Source organism: Hemicordylus capensis, chromosome 2, assembly GCF_027244095.1.
Source record: "Hemicordylus capensis ecotype Gifberg chromosome 2, rHemCap1.1.pri, whole genome shotgun sequence".
NCBI classification, from domain to species: Eukaryota; Metazoa; Chordata; class Lepidosauria; order Squamata; family Cordylidae; genus Hemicordylus; species Hemicordylus capensis.
The window spans coordinates 254,647,812-254,667,050 of NC_069658.1; the positions used below are offsets into that span (position 1 = coordinate 254,647,812).

Genomic DNA, 19,239 nt, shown 5'->3' on the forward strand with positions numbered 1-19,239 from the left:
AAAAGAAGATGAAGTTCTTTTCACCATGCAGAGTAAAGGGGTGGGGGGGGCGTGGGGGAGCGTTACTAAAGCGACAACAATCACCCACTATACCTGCGAGGCAGCTCCGCACAGCGGCCAGCAAAAGGGGCGGGGGCAACGAGGGGTCTTTTCGGAGCGGCGGCACGGTCGTTCAATATGCTTTTATATGGGCGTGCCCGGCAGGCAACGTAAGGAGGACTGCAGCATTCAAAACTCAAAAGCCGCGGCATCTCCTACCGAAGGGAGGTGGGCGGTCATTCGGTTCATGGAATTTGTTTTTACAAGGTAAGTTTGTGTATCTTTCGCTTTTGTAGCTCCGGAAGGCTCAGCTTATTTGGTAGGGATAGTGCTTTTCAGGGTGTGCTGGTTCAGAGTCAGAGCCATCTGGGAGTTGTATGTTTGGGGATGGCAGGCTGAGTTCTTTTAGCCTTCTTCCCTTAAAAAATACTCGGAGCGAACGTTTGTGAGATTACCTAGCTATCTAGTGTATTCCTTCTATCAGGTTTGCAATGCCTGCACCGATCTGAAGCAAATTTGTTACTGTTGTGGGGACACATAAGGACACCTCAGTGGTGTGGTTTTTTTGTGGTGATGTCATCCACCCCATTTATTATTACTTTTATTACTTTCATACCCTGCTCTTTCCCCAAGGAGCCCAGAGCTGTGTACATGGTTATGTTTATCCTCACAACAACCCTGTGAGGTAGGTTAGGCAGAGAGAGAGGTGAGGTGGAAGTTGGTAATTATCAGTTAGGATTATAGTGAAAGGAAAGTAGGCAGACTAGTTCTTACAAGAACTTCTTGGGTGGTGGTTTTTTGTTTGTGTCTCATTTTTTGGTCCTGACTACTTTAAATTAATTAAATTAACATATTTCTGTACTGCCCAAAACTTGTGGCTTTGGGTGGCTTACAACTAAAATCATTTAAAAAATTTAAAACCCAACATTAAAAGTACTAAAACTATAAATCCAAAGCCTGGGTACTTGGAAAAGCCTAGAGGTAGACTTTACAGTGTCCCAGCCTGCACCCTGTGTTGAGCCCTATTAGTGTTCAGGGACTTGTTTGGACAAGCTAGTGTGTAACCCTGAAGCTTTTCTGGGGCTGTGTCTTGGTTCTAGCTATCGGTATTAGGCGTAGTAGTGTTAATAGCACTTACATTTATATACCGCTCTATAGCCAAAGCTCTCTAAGCGGTTTACAATGATTTAGCATATTGCCCCCAGCATTCTGGGTACTCATTTTCCTGACCTCGGAGGGATGAGTCAACCTTGAGCCCCTGGTCAGGATTGAACTTGTAACCTTCTGGTTACAGGGTGGCAGTTTTACCACTGCACCACCAGGGGCTCTAATGCAGTGTAATGTACATTGCATCAATGGGGGGAAAAACCTGAAGGCAGGTATAGAGCATTTCTGGGTAGGTGAGCTTGTGTTCCTTCTATTAGATTTCTGAAACAGAAATAGGGGGCCAAGTACTTTTTCTGGAACTGCCCTTGTGTGCAAAAATGATGGTGTAGATTAATAGAGAATGTCCTCTATATATGCTAAGGGACTCTCTTTTAAAAAGTAGATTTTATCCAAATTGCCAAATGCACCACCACCACTCCTACTACTTACATACTGCTTTTCAACTAAAGTTTTCAAAGCTGTTTATATAGATTAAAAATCATTAAGATGGTTCCCTGACCCCGAAAGGCTCAAAGTCTTCTATGTGCCATGCCTGCCTGTCTTGAGGTGACCCGCCCACCGTTTGTCCACAGGTTGAACCAGTGTTTGCCCATGAGCTCTTTCTCCATGCCCAGCAGTTCGGGCCATGGTCCCTGCAGCATTCGTGGCTGTTAATTGTGAATAACTGCAGTCTAAATGAAAATATGTAGGACTGTGATAGGACAGGAGTACTGCGTACAATTCTGGTCACCACATCTAAAAAAGGACATTGAAGAACTGGAAAAGGTGCAGAAGAGGGCAACCAAGATGATCAGGGGCCTAGAGTACCTTTCTTATGGGGCAAGGCTACAACTCCTGGGGCTTTTTAGTTTAGAAAAAAGACAACTGCGAGGAGACATGATAGAGGTCTATAAAATCATGCATGGGGTGGAGAAAGTGGACAGAGAGAAATTCTTCTCCCTCTCCCATAACACTAGAACCAAGGGTCATCCCATGAAATTGCCGGGAAATCTAGGGCCAACAAACGGAAGTACTTTTTCACACAATGCATAATCAATCAACTTGTGGAATTCTCTTCCACAATATGTGGTGACAGCCAACAACCTGGATGGCTTTAGGAGGGGTTTGGATAACTTCATGGAGGAGAGGTCTATCAACAGCTACTGGTTGGAGGGTTGTGGGCCACCTCCAACCTCAAAAGCAGGATGTCTCTGAGTACCAGTTGCAGGGGAGTGACAGCAGGAGGGAGGGCATGCCCTCAACTCCTGCCTGTGGCTTCCGGCGGCATCTGGTGGGCCACTGTGTGAAACAGGATGCTGGACTAGATGGGCCTTGGGCCTGATCCAGCAGGGCTGTTCTTATGTTCTTAGGCTCCACCCCTCCCCACCCACCCCAGTTTTCACTGTTACTATTGAGCCTGAAAGTCATTCAGAAATAGATCTCGAGCATGTGCAGAGTGCCCACTTCTCATCAATGAATAACCACATACTGGATGTACATATTTAGGATTAAAACAATGGCCAGGGATACTGACCCTGCTCTGGTATGTATTTTTGCAGGAAGCTAGCCCTGCATTCTATCCCCACCTTCTCCTGTTGTGTCTCTCCTCCATGCTCCTCCCTTGCCTCATCACAGCTCACAATGATGCAAAGGTTTTGCTTTCTTCTCAGGATTGAGCCTCATGTCCTCAATGTTTTTTCTTTCTTTCTAGACTGCAACTTTCCCCTTGCCTGTACTTTTAAAGACTGGGAGTGGGTGACCTCTCCAGCCAAGGCCTATCGGTGCTGTGCTGCAGTGGAACTAGAGATTCAGCATTTATAACTAGTCTTTGAGCCATGGCTGCTCACAATCCAATAAAGCAGCTCCAGGAGGAAGCAACATGTGGCATTTGCTTAGGGTATTTTGTAGACCCAGTCAGTCTAGACTGTGGGCACTACTTCTGCTCCCTCTGCCTTATCCGAAACTGGGCAGGAGCTTTGGTTAACGTGGACTGCCCTCAGTGCAGAAGCAAAACCTGCTCAGTCAATTTCGAACAAGACATGGCCATGACCCACATTACAGAATCAACTAGACAGCTGTGTGATCCATCGTCAGCAGAGGCGAGAGTCTGTGAGGAGCACCAGGAGCCCTGCCAGCTCTTCTGTCTGCAGGATCGAGTCCTCATCTGCTCAGTTTGTGGGCAGTCTGGGGAACACCAGGTGCACCACGTGGTTTCTGCGGAGGAAGCTGCCCAAGCATACAGGGTGGGAACTCTGTTCACGAGAATGGGATATAACCAGTGCCTAGTCTGAAAACTAAGGGGTGGCGGGGCAGGGGAGGTTAGAATACTGTCTGAAGGAGAGTGTTAAGAGGAGGATTGCTCACTAATCAATGGATCTGACCTATGATCCTCTTTCTGACTACTCCTGAGGTCCAGGTTACTCAGGGGTTCTCAAATTGGGGCCCCAGACTACAACTCTCATCATCCCCAGCCAAAGGATAGGAGTTAATAATATCTGGGGACCCATGTTTGAGAACCCCTGTGTTCAAGTGAATACATCTTTGGAAAGTTGGGATAAGGAAGTAGAAGCTCTCAAGGTCAGTTAAAATGGGATGATGGCTTTGAGGAATTTAGGAACTCCGAACATGGTCTAAGGGTACTCTACTAAGCAGGTCTCGGTGGTCACTCGTGTGTATTGCACTTTTTAGGGGTGGGGTCATAGCTCAGTGATGGAGCATCTGTTCTACATTCAGAAGGTTCCAGATTCACTCCCTGGCATCTCCAGGTAGGATTGAAACCTTGGAGAGCTGTAACATAAGGGTAGGCAACCTTGGCTCTCCAGCTTTTAAACTACAATGCCTATCATCCCCAGCCACTACTTTTTGTGGCTAAGGATGATGGGAGCAGTGTTCCCTCTAACAGAGATTCCCAGATGTTGTTGACTACAACTCCCAGAATCCCCATCTGCAGTGACTTTTGCCTGGGCGTTATGGGAGTTGTAGTCAACCACATCTCTAACAGGGATCCCTGTTAGAGGGAACACTGGATGGGAGTTATAGTTAAACAACAGTTGGAGAGCCGGAGTTGCATGTCTCTGCTGTAACATATTGAGTAATCTCTGAGCTGCAGAGCAGGAGGCTTAAACTGAGAGGGAGCAGCAGCTTGCCAAGCCTGCCTGTGAATTGAGGGCAGAGGTGAAATTTGAACCCGGGACTAGCTAATCTGAAGCTCAGTCTCTTTGCCACTATACTATACCAGCTTATCTTTATCAACATCCAGTGTACTTAGGGATATTTACTGTCCAGTTCTTGTGAGAGAAGGAAAAGCTAGCAGATTGGCCAGGATTAAGGCCTCATGAGGTCCTAGGCATAGGAGCAGCTTTGTGCGATTGGCTAAGGATTGGGAAGAGGTCCAAGCAGGTCGTTGAGTTAAGGAGCTAGGTAGCTGACAGAGGAACGCAGATAGACAATGCATTGGAGGGGCAGGCTAGGGGAGGAGAAGGATGAAGAAAAATGCAGAAAAGGCAGGGAACTGAGGCAATTTCATGTATGACTAACTAACCAGCCAGTTCTGTAGCTGCCGGCAACTAAAACCAGTCTTGCTTTTCTTCATAGCTGCAGATGTATGTCTGTCTGAAAAATCTAATACGGGCAAGAGAAGTGGTTATGCGTCAAAAAACACTTGCAGAAGTGGAAATCCAGAGAGTGCTTGTAGGTGTCATTTGGAAGTGAACAAACTGAATTGACATGATCTTGTGTGAGGGTGGGGGAGCAATTGTCCTGGGCCCAGTACATGGAGGGCCTCCATCTACAATATGAAATGATCAGATTGAACCTTTTCATTCAAGGCAGTAAAACTAATTGGTTAAAGTATAACCCCGGGATCAAGAGGTCTTTTGGGTTTCCCCACATGCTTCACTCACTGGGCCATTGACTTCAGTGGATGATAGTGGCCCTGTTTGTTCTGCAGACTTAATCAGTGTCTGCTCTCGCAAGTCATTGCCTTCTCCTATCTTGGCTGATAGCTAGGCTGGAGGATGGGGCAAATGAATCCATCTCCCCTCCTCTGCCAGCAAGGAATACATACTGGCACAGCTAAAGTTTGATAGGCAGTATTGCCAATGGTTTCCCCCCTGCAAATGTCTTACAAAGTTGATGTTCAAAAACTTAAACAGTGGAGAAAATAACAAACTCCCTTTGCTATGGAGTATGTATTAATGCATTGATACTCCGTCATTGATATGCCATGAAATATCTAATTTAAACACAAATTGTAGTTGGTGCAGCTGTATCACCAGTTAGATTTCATGTTTTGGAAGCAGAATGAGCTATTCCCACAACTGAACAATTAAAACTTCCCCCTTTCCCACGGCAAACTAAGTGGACTCAACAGAGAGCCAGCGTGCTGGACTAGGACCGGGGAGACCCGAGTTCAAATCCCCATTCAGCCATGAAACTAGCTGGGTGACTCTGGGCCAGTCACTTCTCTCTCAGCCTTTAACTTCACAGGGTTGTTGTGAAAGAGAAAATCAAGTATGTAGTACACCACTCTGGGCTCCTTGGAAGAAGAGTGGGATATAAATGTAAAAATAAAAATAATAAAAATATTCCAGTAATGTAGTGACACAAATAACTTGCCACACAAATAACCCCACCCCACACATTTGCTGTGAGCAGAGGCACTCTTACCCCTGGACTTCTGGGCCGAAGTCCAGCGCCTCCACAGCCCCTAGGGACCCCCAAATCCTCTTTAATCTGTCCTGGATGATGTAGTCACCCAGCAGAGCATAATTATGCTTAATTGGTGGTGGTGGTGGTGGGGGGGCTCCAAAGGCCTTTAGGTCCAGGTTCCAAAATTACCTAGGTGTACCTCTGGCTGTGAGGTGTAAAAAAAAAAAAAGCAAGCCAATTTAGACCGTCTGAATTGTAATTCTGCAATCACTTCTGATTCCAATTATTTCTTGTGGAATTTTGTTCCACAAGGAATGAGCTTTAGTTCATAAAAGCTTCTGCCACAGGTGCAGAAGAGGGCAAACAAGATGATCAGGGGCATGGAGAACCTTCCTTATAAGGCTAGGCTACAGCATCTGGGGCTCTTTACCTTGGTAAAGCAGTGACTAAGGGAAGGCATGTATAAAATTATGTGTGGAGTAGAGAGAGTGGACAGAGTGAAATTTTTCCCCCTCCCTCACATCACTAGAACCAGGAGTCACCCCATGAAACTGAAGGTTGGGAAATTTAGGACCGACAAGAGAAAGTACTTCTTCACACAGTACATAGTTAATCTATGGAATTCCTTACCGTGGGATATGGTGATGGCCACCAGCTTGGATGGCTTTAAATGGGGCTTAGACAAATTCAGGGAAGACAAGTCTATCAATGGCTACTAGTCTGGTGGCTGTGGGTCACCTCCAGCCTCACAGGCATGATGCCTCTCAATGCCCGTTACAGGGGAGCAACAGCAGGAGAGCAGGCATGTGCATACTTCTTGCCTGTGAACTCCCCAGAGACCTCTGGTGGGCCACTGTGTGAAACAGGATGCTGGACTAGATAGGCCTTGAGCCTGATCCAGCAGGGCTGCTTTTATGTTCACAGTAAATCTGTTAGTCCTTCAGGTTCCACAAAACAATATTCTGTATTTGCTACAACATAGCTACCTGTTCAGCATTTTATTCTCCAGCAACTGCCTCTCCCTGTGCTGTGTAGAGCAAACGGGAGAAGAGGCAAGGATTGAGAAGACCTCTCGAGAACAACCAACAGTTTCTATGCTGGTCCTAGTTAGTCTGTTTTGGACTGATTGAGCTCTTATAATTTTGCTACTGTTGGGTTAATTCTGATGCCAGTGCAGATGGCTTGTCAAAAGATTACCTGACATACTGGGCAATGTTATGCACATGGTGGAACATGATGTTTGTGCAATTGCATAAAAGCATTGTTGCACAATTGCAAAAGCTGTGTGAATGTAATTGCATGGCATTATATCCAGTGGTCATACTTGTGCAACTCCCTTTGTGCATTTTTTGTGCTTATGATGCTGCACAAGAGCATTGTTGCATAAATATTCTACTGTGTGCTTAACAGTAGTATGCAGTATGCCAGTGATTAATGCATATCTCTTACGAAGAAGAAAATTACATTGACACAGGATGCAGTGAAAAGGGGTAGGAGGCAAATGAAATTCTTCGTCCAGGCCTCTTAGGAGTCTTAAGGCCCTGGGAACTGATTTTGGAAATATGAGTGTAAACTTTAAAATAACAATACATTCAAATGGGATCTGTTTGGAGTGGCCCATCTTTCACAAGGCAACTGCAAAAAGATATTCTAAGCATGGTCCTCTAAAAAATATTTTGGAAAATCCCGACTGAAAACCTTTCTGTGAGCACTTGGATGTTAAAATTAAATCCCTTTCCTATAATTGCATCTTGCCGTTGGGGCACCAGGTTCCTGTTCTATAGCTGTTCTTATTTGCTCTTATCACCTACTTGCTGCAGGATGAGATAGAATATAACGACATGTTATCTAAGAAGGGAGTACCACCATTTTGTGAATTCCTGGAGGGCCAAACAAAACTTTTCCAGCAAAAGACGACAGAAGTGTGTAATGAAATCATGGCGAAGAGGGATGCGTGCATACTTGAAATATCTCAAGAACTGACCTTTCTTAACAATGCCATTGAGGAGTTGGAGGAGAAGCATCGACACTTTAAGACTAACTTCCTGCAGGTGGTAATGATGGTTGTCACAATCCAATGGCAGCTTCAGATGGTTGTGGGGGAGGCCATTCTCCATTAGGACTCAGGCCCAGGGTAAAGGGTTAACCCCCACCTTATGCTTGCTACAGTCCTGATCAGGTCCCACAGTAGTGGCTTAGAACAACATTTCCCAACCACTGTGCTGAACTGCCTTGCACTTGGACGTAGGGAGCTCACCAACGGCTGGGAAACAAGGTCCTGCCCGTTGCTGCCCATAGTGTTGATTGCATATGCACAGATGCAGGGGGCGTGTTCAATACCAGGGTGGTGCCTCAGCTCCACTAAGGAGTCTCCAGTCTGCAGACAGCCATTCGTTGACTCTGACTGGAAGCTACTTTCTCCGCTTTCTTGCCACTTCAGAAAGACATCCCAGAGAATAGTTGACATCCAGATGAAGTTACTCAATAATAACTTCTCAGGACTACTAAAGGACTGCTTCATTTCAATAGACCACTGAAGAGTAACTTAGTCTGGGTGTCAGCCACAGGGTGATGTGCTAGTGAAGCTGCACTAGGTGGATACTATGAGACAGAGTGCACCCCCATCTAAGGTCCCAGGAGCCTTGTGGCATGTGCTGAGCTCCCTTTCTCTTTTTGTCTCCTCTAGGATGGAGGCACCTTGCCAACGTAAGTAGATCCTGCCTTTGAGCTTGCTCGGCAAAAGTGAGTCTTGGATAGCAAAGCCTAGCCCTTTGCTCAGGTCTCTTGTGTGGGTTAATTTAGAAAAGGAAGCATTAGAAATCCAGGACCTGCCTTTTTGCTGTGTGAGAATATCTATCTACTTTAGCCTCCTTACCAAGGAAAAGAAGGGTTGTAAGATCGCTGTGTGTGTATGCCCTTGTGTCCCCTTTGAATAACTTTTGTGTTTAGTCTACATAAACCAAATTCACAGCATGTGGGAGGGGATTTTGAGTCCCCATGTTAAAGGAAGCAGAAAGAGGGCTCCATTAGTTCTATATAGAACAACTTGTTTATACAGTTTTTCATTGTCCTTGTGTTGCAGTCGTTGGTTATGTTTTGCCTGTTTTCCACTTGGAAAGCATTCTTCCATGACACACAGAAATCTTCTTGCTGTGTGTCTGTCCATCTGTGTGGTCCTCCCCCCCCCCCCAAAAAAACAACTTTGCAGTGCCTGCAACAGTGTGCGCCAAACTAGGTACAGATGTCATGCCACGTAGGAACACCTGAATGGCATAGTCTATGATGACACTATGCACCCTAATTCAAGATGGCAGCCACCTAGAAAGTAGGCAGACTAGTTCTTACTCGAATTGCTTGTTTAAAATACTATTTTGTAAGTTGCTTTGAGACTGCTGTGAAAAGGAGGGTAGAACTTATCTAAAACTTCAGCATCCTGACTTGGAATACGTTCTTTAGATGGGGTCTGGCACCACAAAAGACTGAAACGGAATGACTTTGGAGCACACCCCAAAATGTATGTCAGGATCTAGATTAATCAGTGGCCTGTCTTTGTTCAAAGTAGTTTAAGACATATGCATGAACAGCAACCTCCTCATTCCTCTCTGCTTTTAGTGGACCTACCCAGAATTCTAGTCTCTTTTTTTCTTCTTTTCTCTTTCTCCACTTGGAAATTCCTGACTAGATGGTGGATAACTATCCCCATTTCTCTCTAGGTACAAGGTTGAAAACTCTGAGAAACCAGTACTCGACTTTTCTGAGTTGAGGTGGAAGGTCTGGAAATTACACGATACAAGTCAATATCTGGATGGTACTATAAAGACATTCAAAGGTAATGGGATAAAAATAGCTGCACAGTTTTTATACTGAAATATCTTTTGCTAGCTGAGCAAAGAGGCCCTTTTTCGAAGTTGTGATTCTCTTTATATTAAGCAAGGGGAAAGCAACTGGCCCTATCCAACCCAAGCACAGCATCTTTCCATTGGCTGTTGCTGGCATCTACCATATTTCCTTTTAGATAGTGAGCCCTTTGGGGACAGGGAAACATCTTGTTTTTCTGTGTAAACTGCTTTGAGACCTTTGGTTAAAATAGTGATATATAAATATTTGTCGTAATAGTATTGGATGTTGGGTCCCATAATGGGGATTGCTGGCACTAGGTCACTTGGGTGCTTTTCAGATTAAACCCTACAATAGTCACTATGAATCTGCTAAGGATGCTTCTGTACTTCCTGTGTTGTGACACCGCAGTCCCTGCGCTGATGGGAAGGTGCCGTTCACATTTCTGATGCCTTATTTTGGATTTTGTCTTTGTGTTATAGTGCTACAATGTTACAAGTCCATTGCAGAAAAGCAGCTGCATTTTCCTGTTGTAGGGAGTTTGAGATTCTGGGGATCGTTTTCACTACGATCCTGTCAAGCCAAAGCATTTTACCCCTGCTGTAGGGGTTAATCTGGAAAGCATCTTGTAGGGCCCTAACTGTTGGGCAGAGTTTAGCTGCCCAGGTTGTAGTTCTCAAAGGCTGATGTGCAGCAGAAGTAGTAGAAGAAGAAGCAGTTGCTCCTGCTTTTGAGTGACACTGAGTGGAATTGCCCCAGATTTCTGAATTGCCCCGTATAGAGGCATGGGCATTTACGGCCTTCTCTTTAAGCCTTTTAAAAGCAGGCTTAGATGCCTGAAAAAACCACCCAGAACTCCCCAAACATACAAGGGGGTGGTTCATCAACTAAAAAACAAACAAACTTAGAGCCTTTCAGTAGCAAAATTGGCCCAAGCAGACATAGGTAGGCTGTATTGATTCCCAAAATACCTTGAAGGTCAAGAGGGGCAGAACTCAAACATGGGGCTTGAATACCGTGTTTTTCCCTTTTTGCTCCAAAATTGTGTCTGGCTGCAGCCCTGGTCATGTAATACTAGCAGAATCAATAAAATGGGGGATTTGGTCTCTACTCGAGAGGACTTTGAGAAGTAGCTGAGAAGACTACTTTAGCTCATTATGGAAATGGCTCTGGTCAGAACTCCTGCAACCTGGCCAGCAATTCATTTGGGAGGAGGAGGGTGAGAAAGCCAAGGCTTCAGCCTGCCTGCCTGCCCCCACTCCCCCCCACTAGCAAGTCTCATTACTGCAAGAGGAACACGCTTCCCAGTGTGTGTTGCTTAAGGGCCCACACTCTCTGTGTGTTGAACTTAATGGGGTGGACTGAGAGAATAAATGGATAGCACTTCTAATAAAAGGATATTTGAGAGCTGTAGCTTCTCCTGCACTGGTGGGACCTTGAAGAGTCCATCTTTTGCTCTGATTTTTTAAAAAGGTTGTCTGGCCGAACTCTGTTTAGTCCTTCATTTGAAATAAGGTAAAAATAGACACACGCTTAACAGGAACTGTTGTTCTTGTTGCCATAATATGATGCTTAATCTCTGTTCCATTTCCTTCCCCAGAGATGGCAGGATTCGACTATCCAGTTCAGGAAGGTAATTTTTAATGGAGAGTCTCATGCACAGGAGAGATCAGGGTGGGGGGGATTGTTGAAAGGCTGTCTGCTTGCATTCTGTAGGAGCTCAAACTCTATCCTGGGTTTCCAGAACCACTCCTGGGTTAACCATGAGGAGAAGGAAAAAACAGTGAGGAACAGTTTAATGAGTCTTGACTCTTGTGGCTTAAACATGACTTGAGGAAGATGCTCCATCTGATACAACCTATTCTTGTTGCTGGTGATATTAATTCAGGGCTGCTCAACTTCGGTGCTCCAGCTGTTTTTGAAACCCCCAACCACAGTGGCCAGTAGTCAGGGATGGTGGGAGCTGTAGGCCAACACCTGCAGAAGGCCAAAGTTGGAACAGTCCTGAATTAGTTTAAATTAGGATTAATGAACTCTCCTAACTAGTGTACCTGTATGCATAATCGGTGCAACATGTACTAGGAGCCATGGAATTGCTAGCAAACTCCCTGGAATTTACTAAATAGATGATACGAGGAGTTTCCTTAAATCCTGCATTCTCCCATTAGGAGTGGCCCTAACTATTGCAGTGCCAGAGGCAAAGAGCAAAGTGCTGCCTTACATTAATAATAATAATAATAATAATAATTTTATTACATTTGTACACCGCCCCAAACTTTCATCTCTGGGTGGTTTACAATAGTATAAAACAAGTTAAAATATATACAAAAACTTAAAACAATTTAACAATTGAAAAATCAGCCACAAATTGAAACCTTAAAGATTTAAAGAACAGAAAAAGCTTGGGTGAAGAGGTGGGTTTTCAAATGCTTTCTAAAAATTGTCAGAGATGGGGAGGATCGTATCTCAGTAGCGAGCACATTCCACAGTCTCGGGGCAGCAACCGAGAAAGCCTGTCCCCGTGTGGAGACGGACCTCTCCGGACGACCTCAATGGGCGGTTGGGCTCACAATGAAGAAGACGATCTCTTAGATACCCAGGGCCTAAGCCATTTAGGGCTTTAGAAGTTATGACAATATTATATTGTCATTATATTATAGAGACTATATTATGCCTTGATAGATGCCAGTCCCCTTTCAAAACCAATCGTTGCAAGCTTTGAAGGTGGTGTAGTGGATGGGGAGGAGGGAAGGCTGCTAACAGCTGCCTTTTCTTTGTTCCTGCAAGGAGTGTGGGGAGAGGTGCTTCTTGCAAAGCTTACAGGGGTCAGATTCGTCCCATGGAACTGCTGCATTGGTGACAGTGGGGACCCAGCTTTCCATCCTGTTGCTGCCCCAATATGCTGCTGCCTGGAGCAACTGCCTTATGAAAGAGCCACCCTTGCTGCCAACTTCCTTCTCTCCCCTGATGTTCCCAAGCAGCAGAGCACATAATTTGCCAGTGTTTACTACCTTTGCTCTTTGTGCCTTTAAATACCTTATTTGCAGATGGTGGCCCGCCATGCTGTGAGAATCTTCACCTACTGACTTCTCCAGATCAAAGTTCTGTTCTAGAATTGAAATAATGCAAATCCATTTTCCGACATATTGGCCAGTTTAGCAGCGTTGTAACTGAAACCTGGGTTATAGGCCTGTAACAGTGTTCTTCACTGCATGGCCTGGGAGCCAGTGGCAGCTCCCATCAACCCTAAGGGCATCTCCCTGGCTTATTGTTCGTTAGACCAGTGCAAGGTTTCCAGCTGTATTCACCATGCAGTGCTGCACTTTCCCCAGCACTGATGCTGCTACTCTAATGGAAATGAAGCCTTCCTGAGCCCCAGTGCCATCTTGGGAGATGTGCATAGAACACTGGGAAGTGTAGTCCTTCCTAGTGTTTTCCCATAGAGCTCTATGGGGAAAGTGCCAAGAAGGATCACGCTTCCTTACAATAACTAATATTTATATTCCACTTTTCAACAAAAGTTTCCAAAGCAGTTTACATAGAGAAATAAGATGGCTCCCTGTCCCCAAAGGGCCCACAATCTAAAAAGAAACACAAGATAGACACCAGCAACAGTCGCTGGAGGTACTGTGCTGGGGGTGGAGAGGGCCAGTTACTCTCCCCCTGCTAAATAAAGAGAATCACCATGTTAAAAAGGTGCCCCTTAGCTCAGTTAGCAGGGAGAACACCTTAGCAGTCCATGCACACCTGCTAAAGGGCTGGCAGGGCTCCGTTTCTCTGTGAAATCTGCCCCATCCCCGCCTGCTGATTCTGGAGAAAGTGTAGCACTTGCAGAGGCTAGCACAGCGGGAAATGGCTCTCACAGTGAAAGTTCTTTGGTAGAATGGCCCCTGCTTGCAAAATAGTGATGATCACCCACTTCTAATATTTTGGTTAAATGCTTGAGTGGTGAGTTGACGTTCCCTGGCTCAAATCCCTCTCCTCCATGAGCTCACTGGGGCGCTTTCCAATTACACCCTTACCACAATGTCACTACAGATCTACCAAGTGTGCTTCCGTACTTCCTGTGTTGTGACCCCGCAGGCCTTGTACTGACAGCAAGGTGCCATTCACATTTCTGATGCCTGGCTTCGGAATTTATCTGTGTGATTTAGTGCTATAACGTTGCAAGTCCGTTGCAGAAAAATAGCTGTATTTTCTCATTGTAGGAGTTTGAGAATCTGGGGATCGTTTTCAGTACGATCCTGCCAAGCTGAAGCATTTTACTGCTGTTCTAGGGTGTAATATGCAAAGTGCCTGGGTGGTTCTTTTGGCCTTTTCTCCCCGCCCCCAATCTGTAGCATGGGGATAATGGAACTGACTTCAGTGATGGTAAAAAGTTAAAACTTAATAGTGGAGTGAGTCTCGCACTCTTTATTGATAGATAACCATCAGTTGTGTCTAGGTTCAGGATGTCCGTTCACTTCCCCAGCTGTTCTGCTTAATCTTTCTTTTTCTCCTCGTTCTCCTCCCCCTCACAGTAAGTGTGACTTTGGATCCAGCCACGGCTCATCCCAGCCTCATCTTGTCTGAAGATTATAAAAGCATGAGATGGGGAGAATCTCAAGCCCTGCTGCCTGACAATCCTGAGACTGCTGCAGAATTTTACTGTGTGCTGGGTAGGGAGAAACTGTATGTTGGCAGATACTTCTGGGAAGTGGCTGTAGGAAGTGAGGAAGACTGGATTGTGGGGGTTGCCAAAATGGACTCTTTGAGGCAGAACCTGGCCTTCTCTGACCCTATGGAAGGGGTCTGGGCTCTGGGGAAATGGGCAGGTGCATACAGAATGATCAAGCCCCCTAATCACCCTCCTATCACCCTGAGAATGGAGCCCAAGAATATCAGAATGGCTCTGAACTGTATTAAGAAGTGGTTGTGCCTTTTTGATGCAGATACCATGTACGCGCTAGCCATGTACTCTGTGGAAGTATCCCCCATAAAACCCCTTCACCCCTTTTTTGGGGTATGCAAAAAAGCCAACATTACCCTCTTCCCATAAAGCAGGGCAAAACTATAAGACGTGGGTTCCCAGCCCCTAGAATATTCATCTCCAATTGCTACAGCTCTGGGAGGCTGGTGTGAATTGGGAGGTGGGGGGAGGTCTGTATTCAGCGAGGTTAACTGACTTGTTTAATAAACCCTCAGCAAATGACGAGCCTCCCATGTAATCATTGAAAGAAGGCAATCTGGGGATGGGGTTAGAATCCAGCTAATTTGGATGATATTTTAAACAGGAGGGCATTTCCTTCCTACAGCTGATCTGTAAGCAGATCCAGCCACTCGCTTTTAAAAAGAATCTCTTTACTCTCCAGTGTGTTACATATGGACATGTTTTTAACAAGTATGAAATAAAATTATCTTCCTGCTGCACTTGTGTTTCTCTTTATGCTGGAAAACTCATCCGTGGATCCTCTGTCTGTCCTCCAAATAGGTCACTGGGTATAAACTCTATAGAAAGGACAGGGAGGGGCGCCTTGGAGGAGAGATAGCACTGTATGTTAAAGAAGGGATAGAATCTAACAAGCTAGAAAAGTGGACTGGAGTCCTCCACAGAAACCCTGTGGGTGACGATACAAGGCCGGAAAGGAAACGTGCTACTGAGGACGTGCTATCGCCCTCCGGATCAAAATGCTGACAGTGACTGGGAGTAGCAGGAGGAAATCAGGGAGGCGTCAAGGAGAGGCAGGGCTGTAATTATGGGTGACTTCAGTTACCCACACATAGACTGGGTAAATTTACATTCAGGTCAGGACAAAGAGGTCAAATTACTAGATACACTAAATGACTGTGCCCTAGAACAGTTGGTCATGGAACCAACCAGAGAAGGCAACCTTGGATCTAATTCTGAGTGACACCCAGGACCTGGTGCGTGATGACAGTGTCATTGACCCTTTAGGGAACAGTGACCACAGTGCCATCAAATTAAGCATACATGCGGGGAGAGAATCACTAAGGAAGTCTAACACGGACATTTTGAATTTCAGAAGAGGAAACTTCTCCAAAATGAGGAGTATGGTGAAAAGAAAGCTGAAAGGGAAAATCAGGAGAGTCACTTCGCTCCAGAGTGCATGGAGTTTACTCAAAACCACAATACTAGAAGCCCAGTTAGATTGTATACCCAAAAGGAAGAAAGGTACCACTAAGTCCAGGAGGATGCCAGCATGGCTAACGGGTACCGTCAAGGAAGCCATAAAAGGGAAGAAGACTTCCTTCCAAAATTGGAAGGAAATTGGAACAGCAAGGAACACAAACTCTGACAAAAGAAATACAAGGTGACAATAAGGGAGGCAAAAAGAGAGTTTGAGGAACATTTAGCCAAAAGTATCAAGGGGAATAAAAACTTTAAGCACATCAGAAGTAGGAAACCTGCCAGGGAGGCGGTTGGACCATTAGACAATGAGGGAGTGAAAGGGATTATTGAGGATATGGAGGTTGCAGAGAAGCTGAATGAGTTCTTTGCATTTGTCTTCATGGCAGAGGATACTGAGCATATACCTGTTCCTGAACCAGGCGTTTTAGGGATGGAGGCTAGAGAGCTGAGTCAGATAGAAGTGACAAGGGATGATGTTCTTAAGTGTCTGGAAAAACTGAAAGCTAACAAATCACCAGGGCCGGATGGCATCCATCCAAGAGTCCTCAAAGAACTCAAATGTGAAATTGCTGACCTCCTTGCTAAAATATGTAACTTATCCCTGAAATTGGGCTCTGTACCAGAGAGGGCACGCCTTCAACTCCTGCCTGTGGCTTCCAGCAGCATCTGGTGGGTCACTGTGCGAAATCGGATGTTGGACTAGATGGGCCTTGGGCCTGATCCAGCAGGGCTGTTCTTATGTTCTAATTTCCTTATATCTGAGGACTGAAAATGTGTGACTTTGGGAGACAAACCACGAAATCTATCAGCTGGCAGAGATATGCACCATGAACGTGTGCTGGGCAGCTAGATGACATCTGTATTTGTAAACAGATGTTTCTGGCATGTAGATGTGGGAAATGAGGAAGGATGGGCTATTGGCATAGCAAAACCTCTTACTCCTGAGTAAGAGGCAGGAGTCTGGGCCATTGGAAAATGGGAGGGTCAGTGCCGGGTGCTCATTGCCCCTCTTAATCCTTCTCTATCTTTTAAAGGGGAACCCAAAAGGATCCAGATGTCTCTTAACTATTTGAAAGGTCAGGTGGCATTTTTTGATGCTGATTCAGCAACCCAGCTCTACACTTTTCAAGAAATTGTCCACCGCCTTTGGGTAGCACAACCCTTCTTTTGGTTTTGCAAGAAGTCCCGTCTCAGACTCTGTCCCGCACCTTGCCTTCTAAGCTAGAGCCTTTTCCATTCAAGTATGCCACCAGAGAGTAGGAAAACTTGCTCTATCGCTCCTGTGTTTGGTTTTTTTAATGGAGTTTTAACAGCATTTTAAATTGTTTTGTTTGTTTGTTTTTTTACATTTTATATCCCGCTCTTCCTCCAAGGAGCCCAGAGTGGTATACTACATACTTAGGTTTCTCTTCACAACAACCTTGTGAAGTAGGTTAGGCTGAGAGAGAAGTGACTGGTCCAGAGTCACCCAGCAAGTATCATGGCTGAATGGGGATTTGAACTCAGGTCTCCCCAGTCCTAGTCCAGCACGCTAACTACTACACCACGCTGGCTCTTCATTTTAATCTTTATACATTTTAAAATAAATGTATACTGTTCCATTGTTTTAATATGTTGTAAATCACTTTGAGGCTATTCTTAATGGTAGGCTCTACATAAGTATAAAAATAAACAATAAAATATACTAAAATTGCAGTACAAGTAATATTGGAATACAAACCCAAAAGCAAAATAAACACTATGAAGTTGTACTTATAAACGAACAATGAGAGTGTTTCCATTCAAATCCAGATTGACCTGCCATAGAAAGACAACCACACTGATCATGTGAGCTCACTGATAACTAGACAAAAATTGAGAGTAGGGATTAGCCTTATTCCAAAATACTACATAAAGGGAGGAAATAAAGAGATTGGAAACACAATCGTGCTTTAGGCTTAACATCAGTAATGACTGTCCAGGAAGCCTCTACCAATGGTTGAAGACATACCATGAAGGAACTCTTGCCTTATTCAGACATCAAAAAAAGCAGGGATGCTGTACTTGCATACAGTACCCCTAAGAGTCCAGCCCCCACTGCTAATGTACTCAAAAGACTGACCTACCAGTGTCCATACTTACAAGCTGTGCTTGAAGGCACAAACTGTAGTCATGTTTTCCCCCCATGCGGCACTCCAGCCTTCCAATTACACACAAAATTTGTCTATGGTTACAGTACATGTAAAGGTAAAGTGTGCTCTTGAGTCAGTGTCAACACCTGGCGACCACAGAGCCCTGTGGTTGTCTTTGGTAGACTACAAGAGGGGTCTACTATCACCTAATCCCATGCAGTATGAGATGATGCTTTTCAGCATCTTCCTATATCACTGCTGCCTGATATAGGTGTTTCCATAGTCTGGGAAACAGACCAGCAGAGATTTGAACCAGCAACCGTCTGCTTGTTAGTCAAGCATTTCCCTGCTGTACCACTTTACATTTCTGTAAATAGAGTAGATAGAGATCGATCCTCCAGGTCTAAATGGGCTCAGTGGATGGGGAGGCTGTTCCCGTGGAGGCCTGAGGCCCAACCCAATGGCCCTGTCAGGAGGGCTTCGATGGTGATTGCTGGAGTGAGTGGGAGACCTGCTTCTGGAGCGCCTTCGTCACCCCCTATGATGGTCCCTGGGGTCAGGTGAATAGCACAGTTACTCTCTGAGGACCATCCCCTGTGTCTGTGGTGGGGGTGCAGTGGCAGCCTGGTCTGAAGCAGCCCCACTCACAAGCCAGATGGGAATGCGGGCAGGACTGGATAGGATGGATGACTGAGCTCTCGCCCCCTCCCTTGGGTGGTTATGGAGCTCAGGGAGAAGGGGTTTCTGGCCTGGTCCCGGCGTCTGTGGGCCTCTGGGCTGTTCTACTGGCCCCTGAGGAAGAGGTGCTGGTTCTGCTGGCTGTGTGGGAAGGAAAACCCTGGGGTGGCGGTTTGGCGGACCTCCCGTGCAGGCAGCTGCCTGATCCAAGCAGAGAGGTCTCCTTGGTGAAGGGAAGGAGGAGGAGGGACCAGGCTCTCCTGCTGGGGTAAGTTTGAATGACAAAGAAGGGGGCCTGGTTTCTTTACATCTTGTGACATCCCCTAGCTGTGGGGTTGGCACCCACCCTATCTAGTTTGGCTCAGATGTCTGAGTAAGCAATTCATTTTGCTGTTGCTGCTGGACTCAGGCTGGAAACCTTTCCTCAGATTCTTCCTGCAAAAGGGAGCTTCTCTCCATTCTGCTCCAAGGCCGAGGTTAGAATGGCTCAGCTCTCTTCCCCCTAGAGTTGGACACCTCGAACCTCTTCGCTCCTTGCCTGGGAGCCACTCTCAGTAATTACAAGTACTTGTTACTCTTGATTACAAGAGTAATGGAGCCTAATTTCTTTTAAAGTGATGACTTCACTTAACTAGGACCCTCTCCTAT

The 19,239-nt window shown here is 45.6% G+C and overlaps 1 protein-coding gene across 5 annotated transcripts; it reads left to right on the plus strand.

The window, feature by feature from the left end:
• The first annotated feature begins 150 nt into the window (after window positions 1–150).
• Window positions 151–15,081, plus strand: LOC128341993 (zinc finger protein RFP-like). Of its 5 annotated transcripts, none has more exons than XM_053288749.1 (8): window positions 151–306; window positions 2,897–3,428; window positions 4,780–4,875; window positions 7,656–7,889; window positions 8,522–8,541; window positions 9,549–9,664; window positions 11,273–11,305; window positions 14,193–15,081. In XM_053288749.1, the coding sequence occupies exons 2-8, from the start codon at window positions 3,021–3,023 to the stop codon at window positions 14,708–14,710; spliced, it is 1,425 nt and encodes a 474-aa protein (XP_053144724.1). In that variant the 5' UTR covers window positions 151–306; window positions 2,897–3,020; the 3' UTR covers window positions 14,711–15,081. The 5 variants fall into 5 exon arrangements, with proteins under 5 accessions (XP_053144724.1, XP_053144725.1, XP_053144728.1 ...); XM_053288750.1 differs by having other exon boundaries at window positions 7,656–7,886; XM_053288753.1 differs by having other exon boundaries at window positions 2,897–3,383.
• Window positions 15,082–19,239: the final 4,158 nt, after the last annotated feature.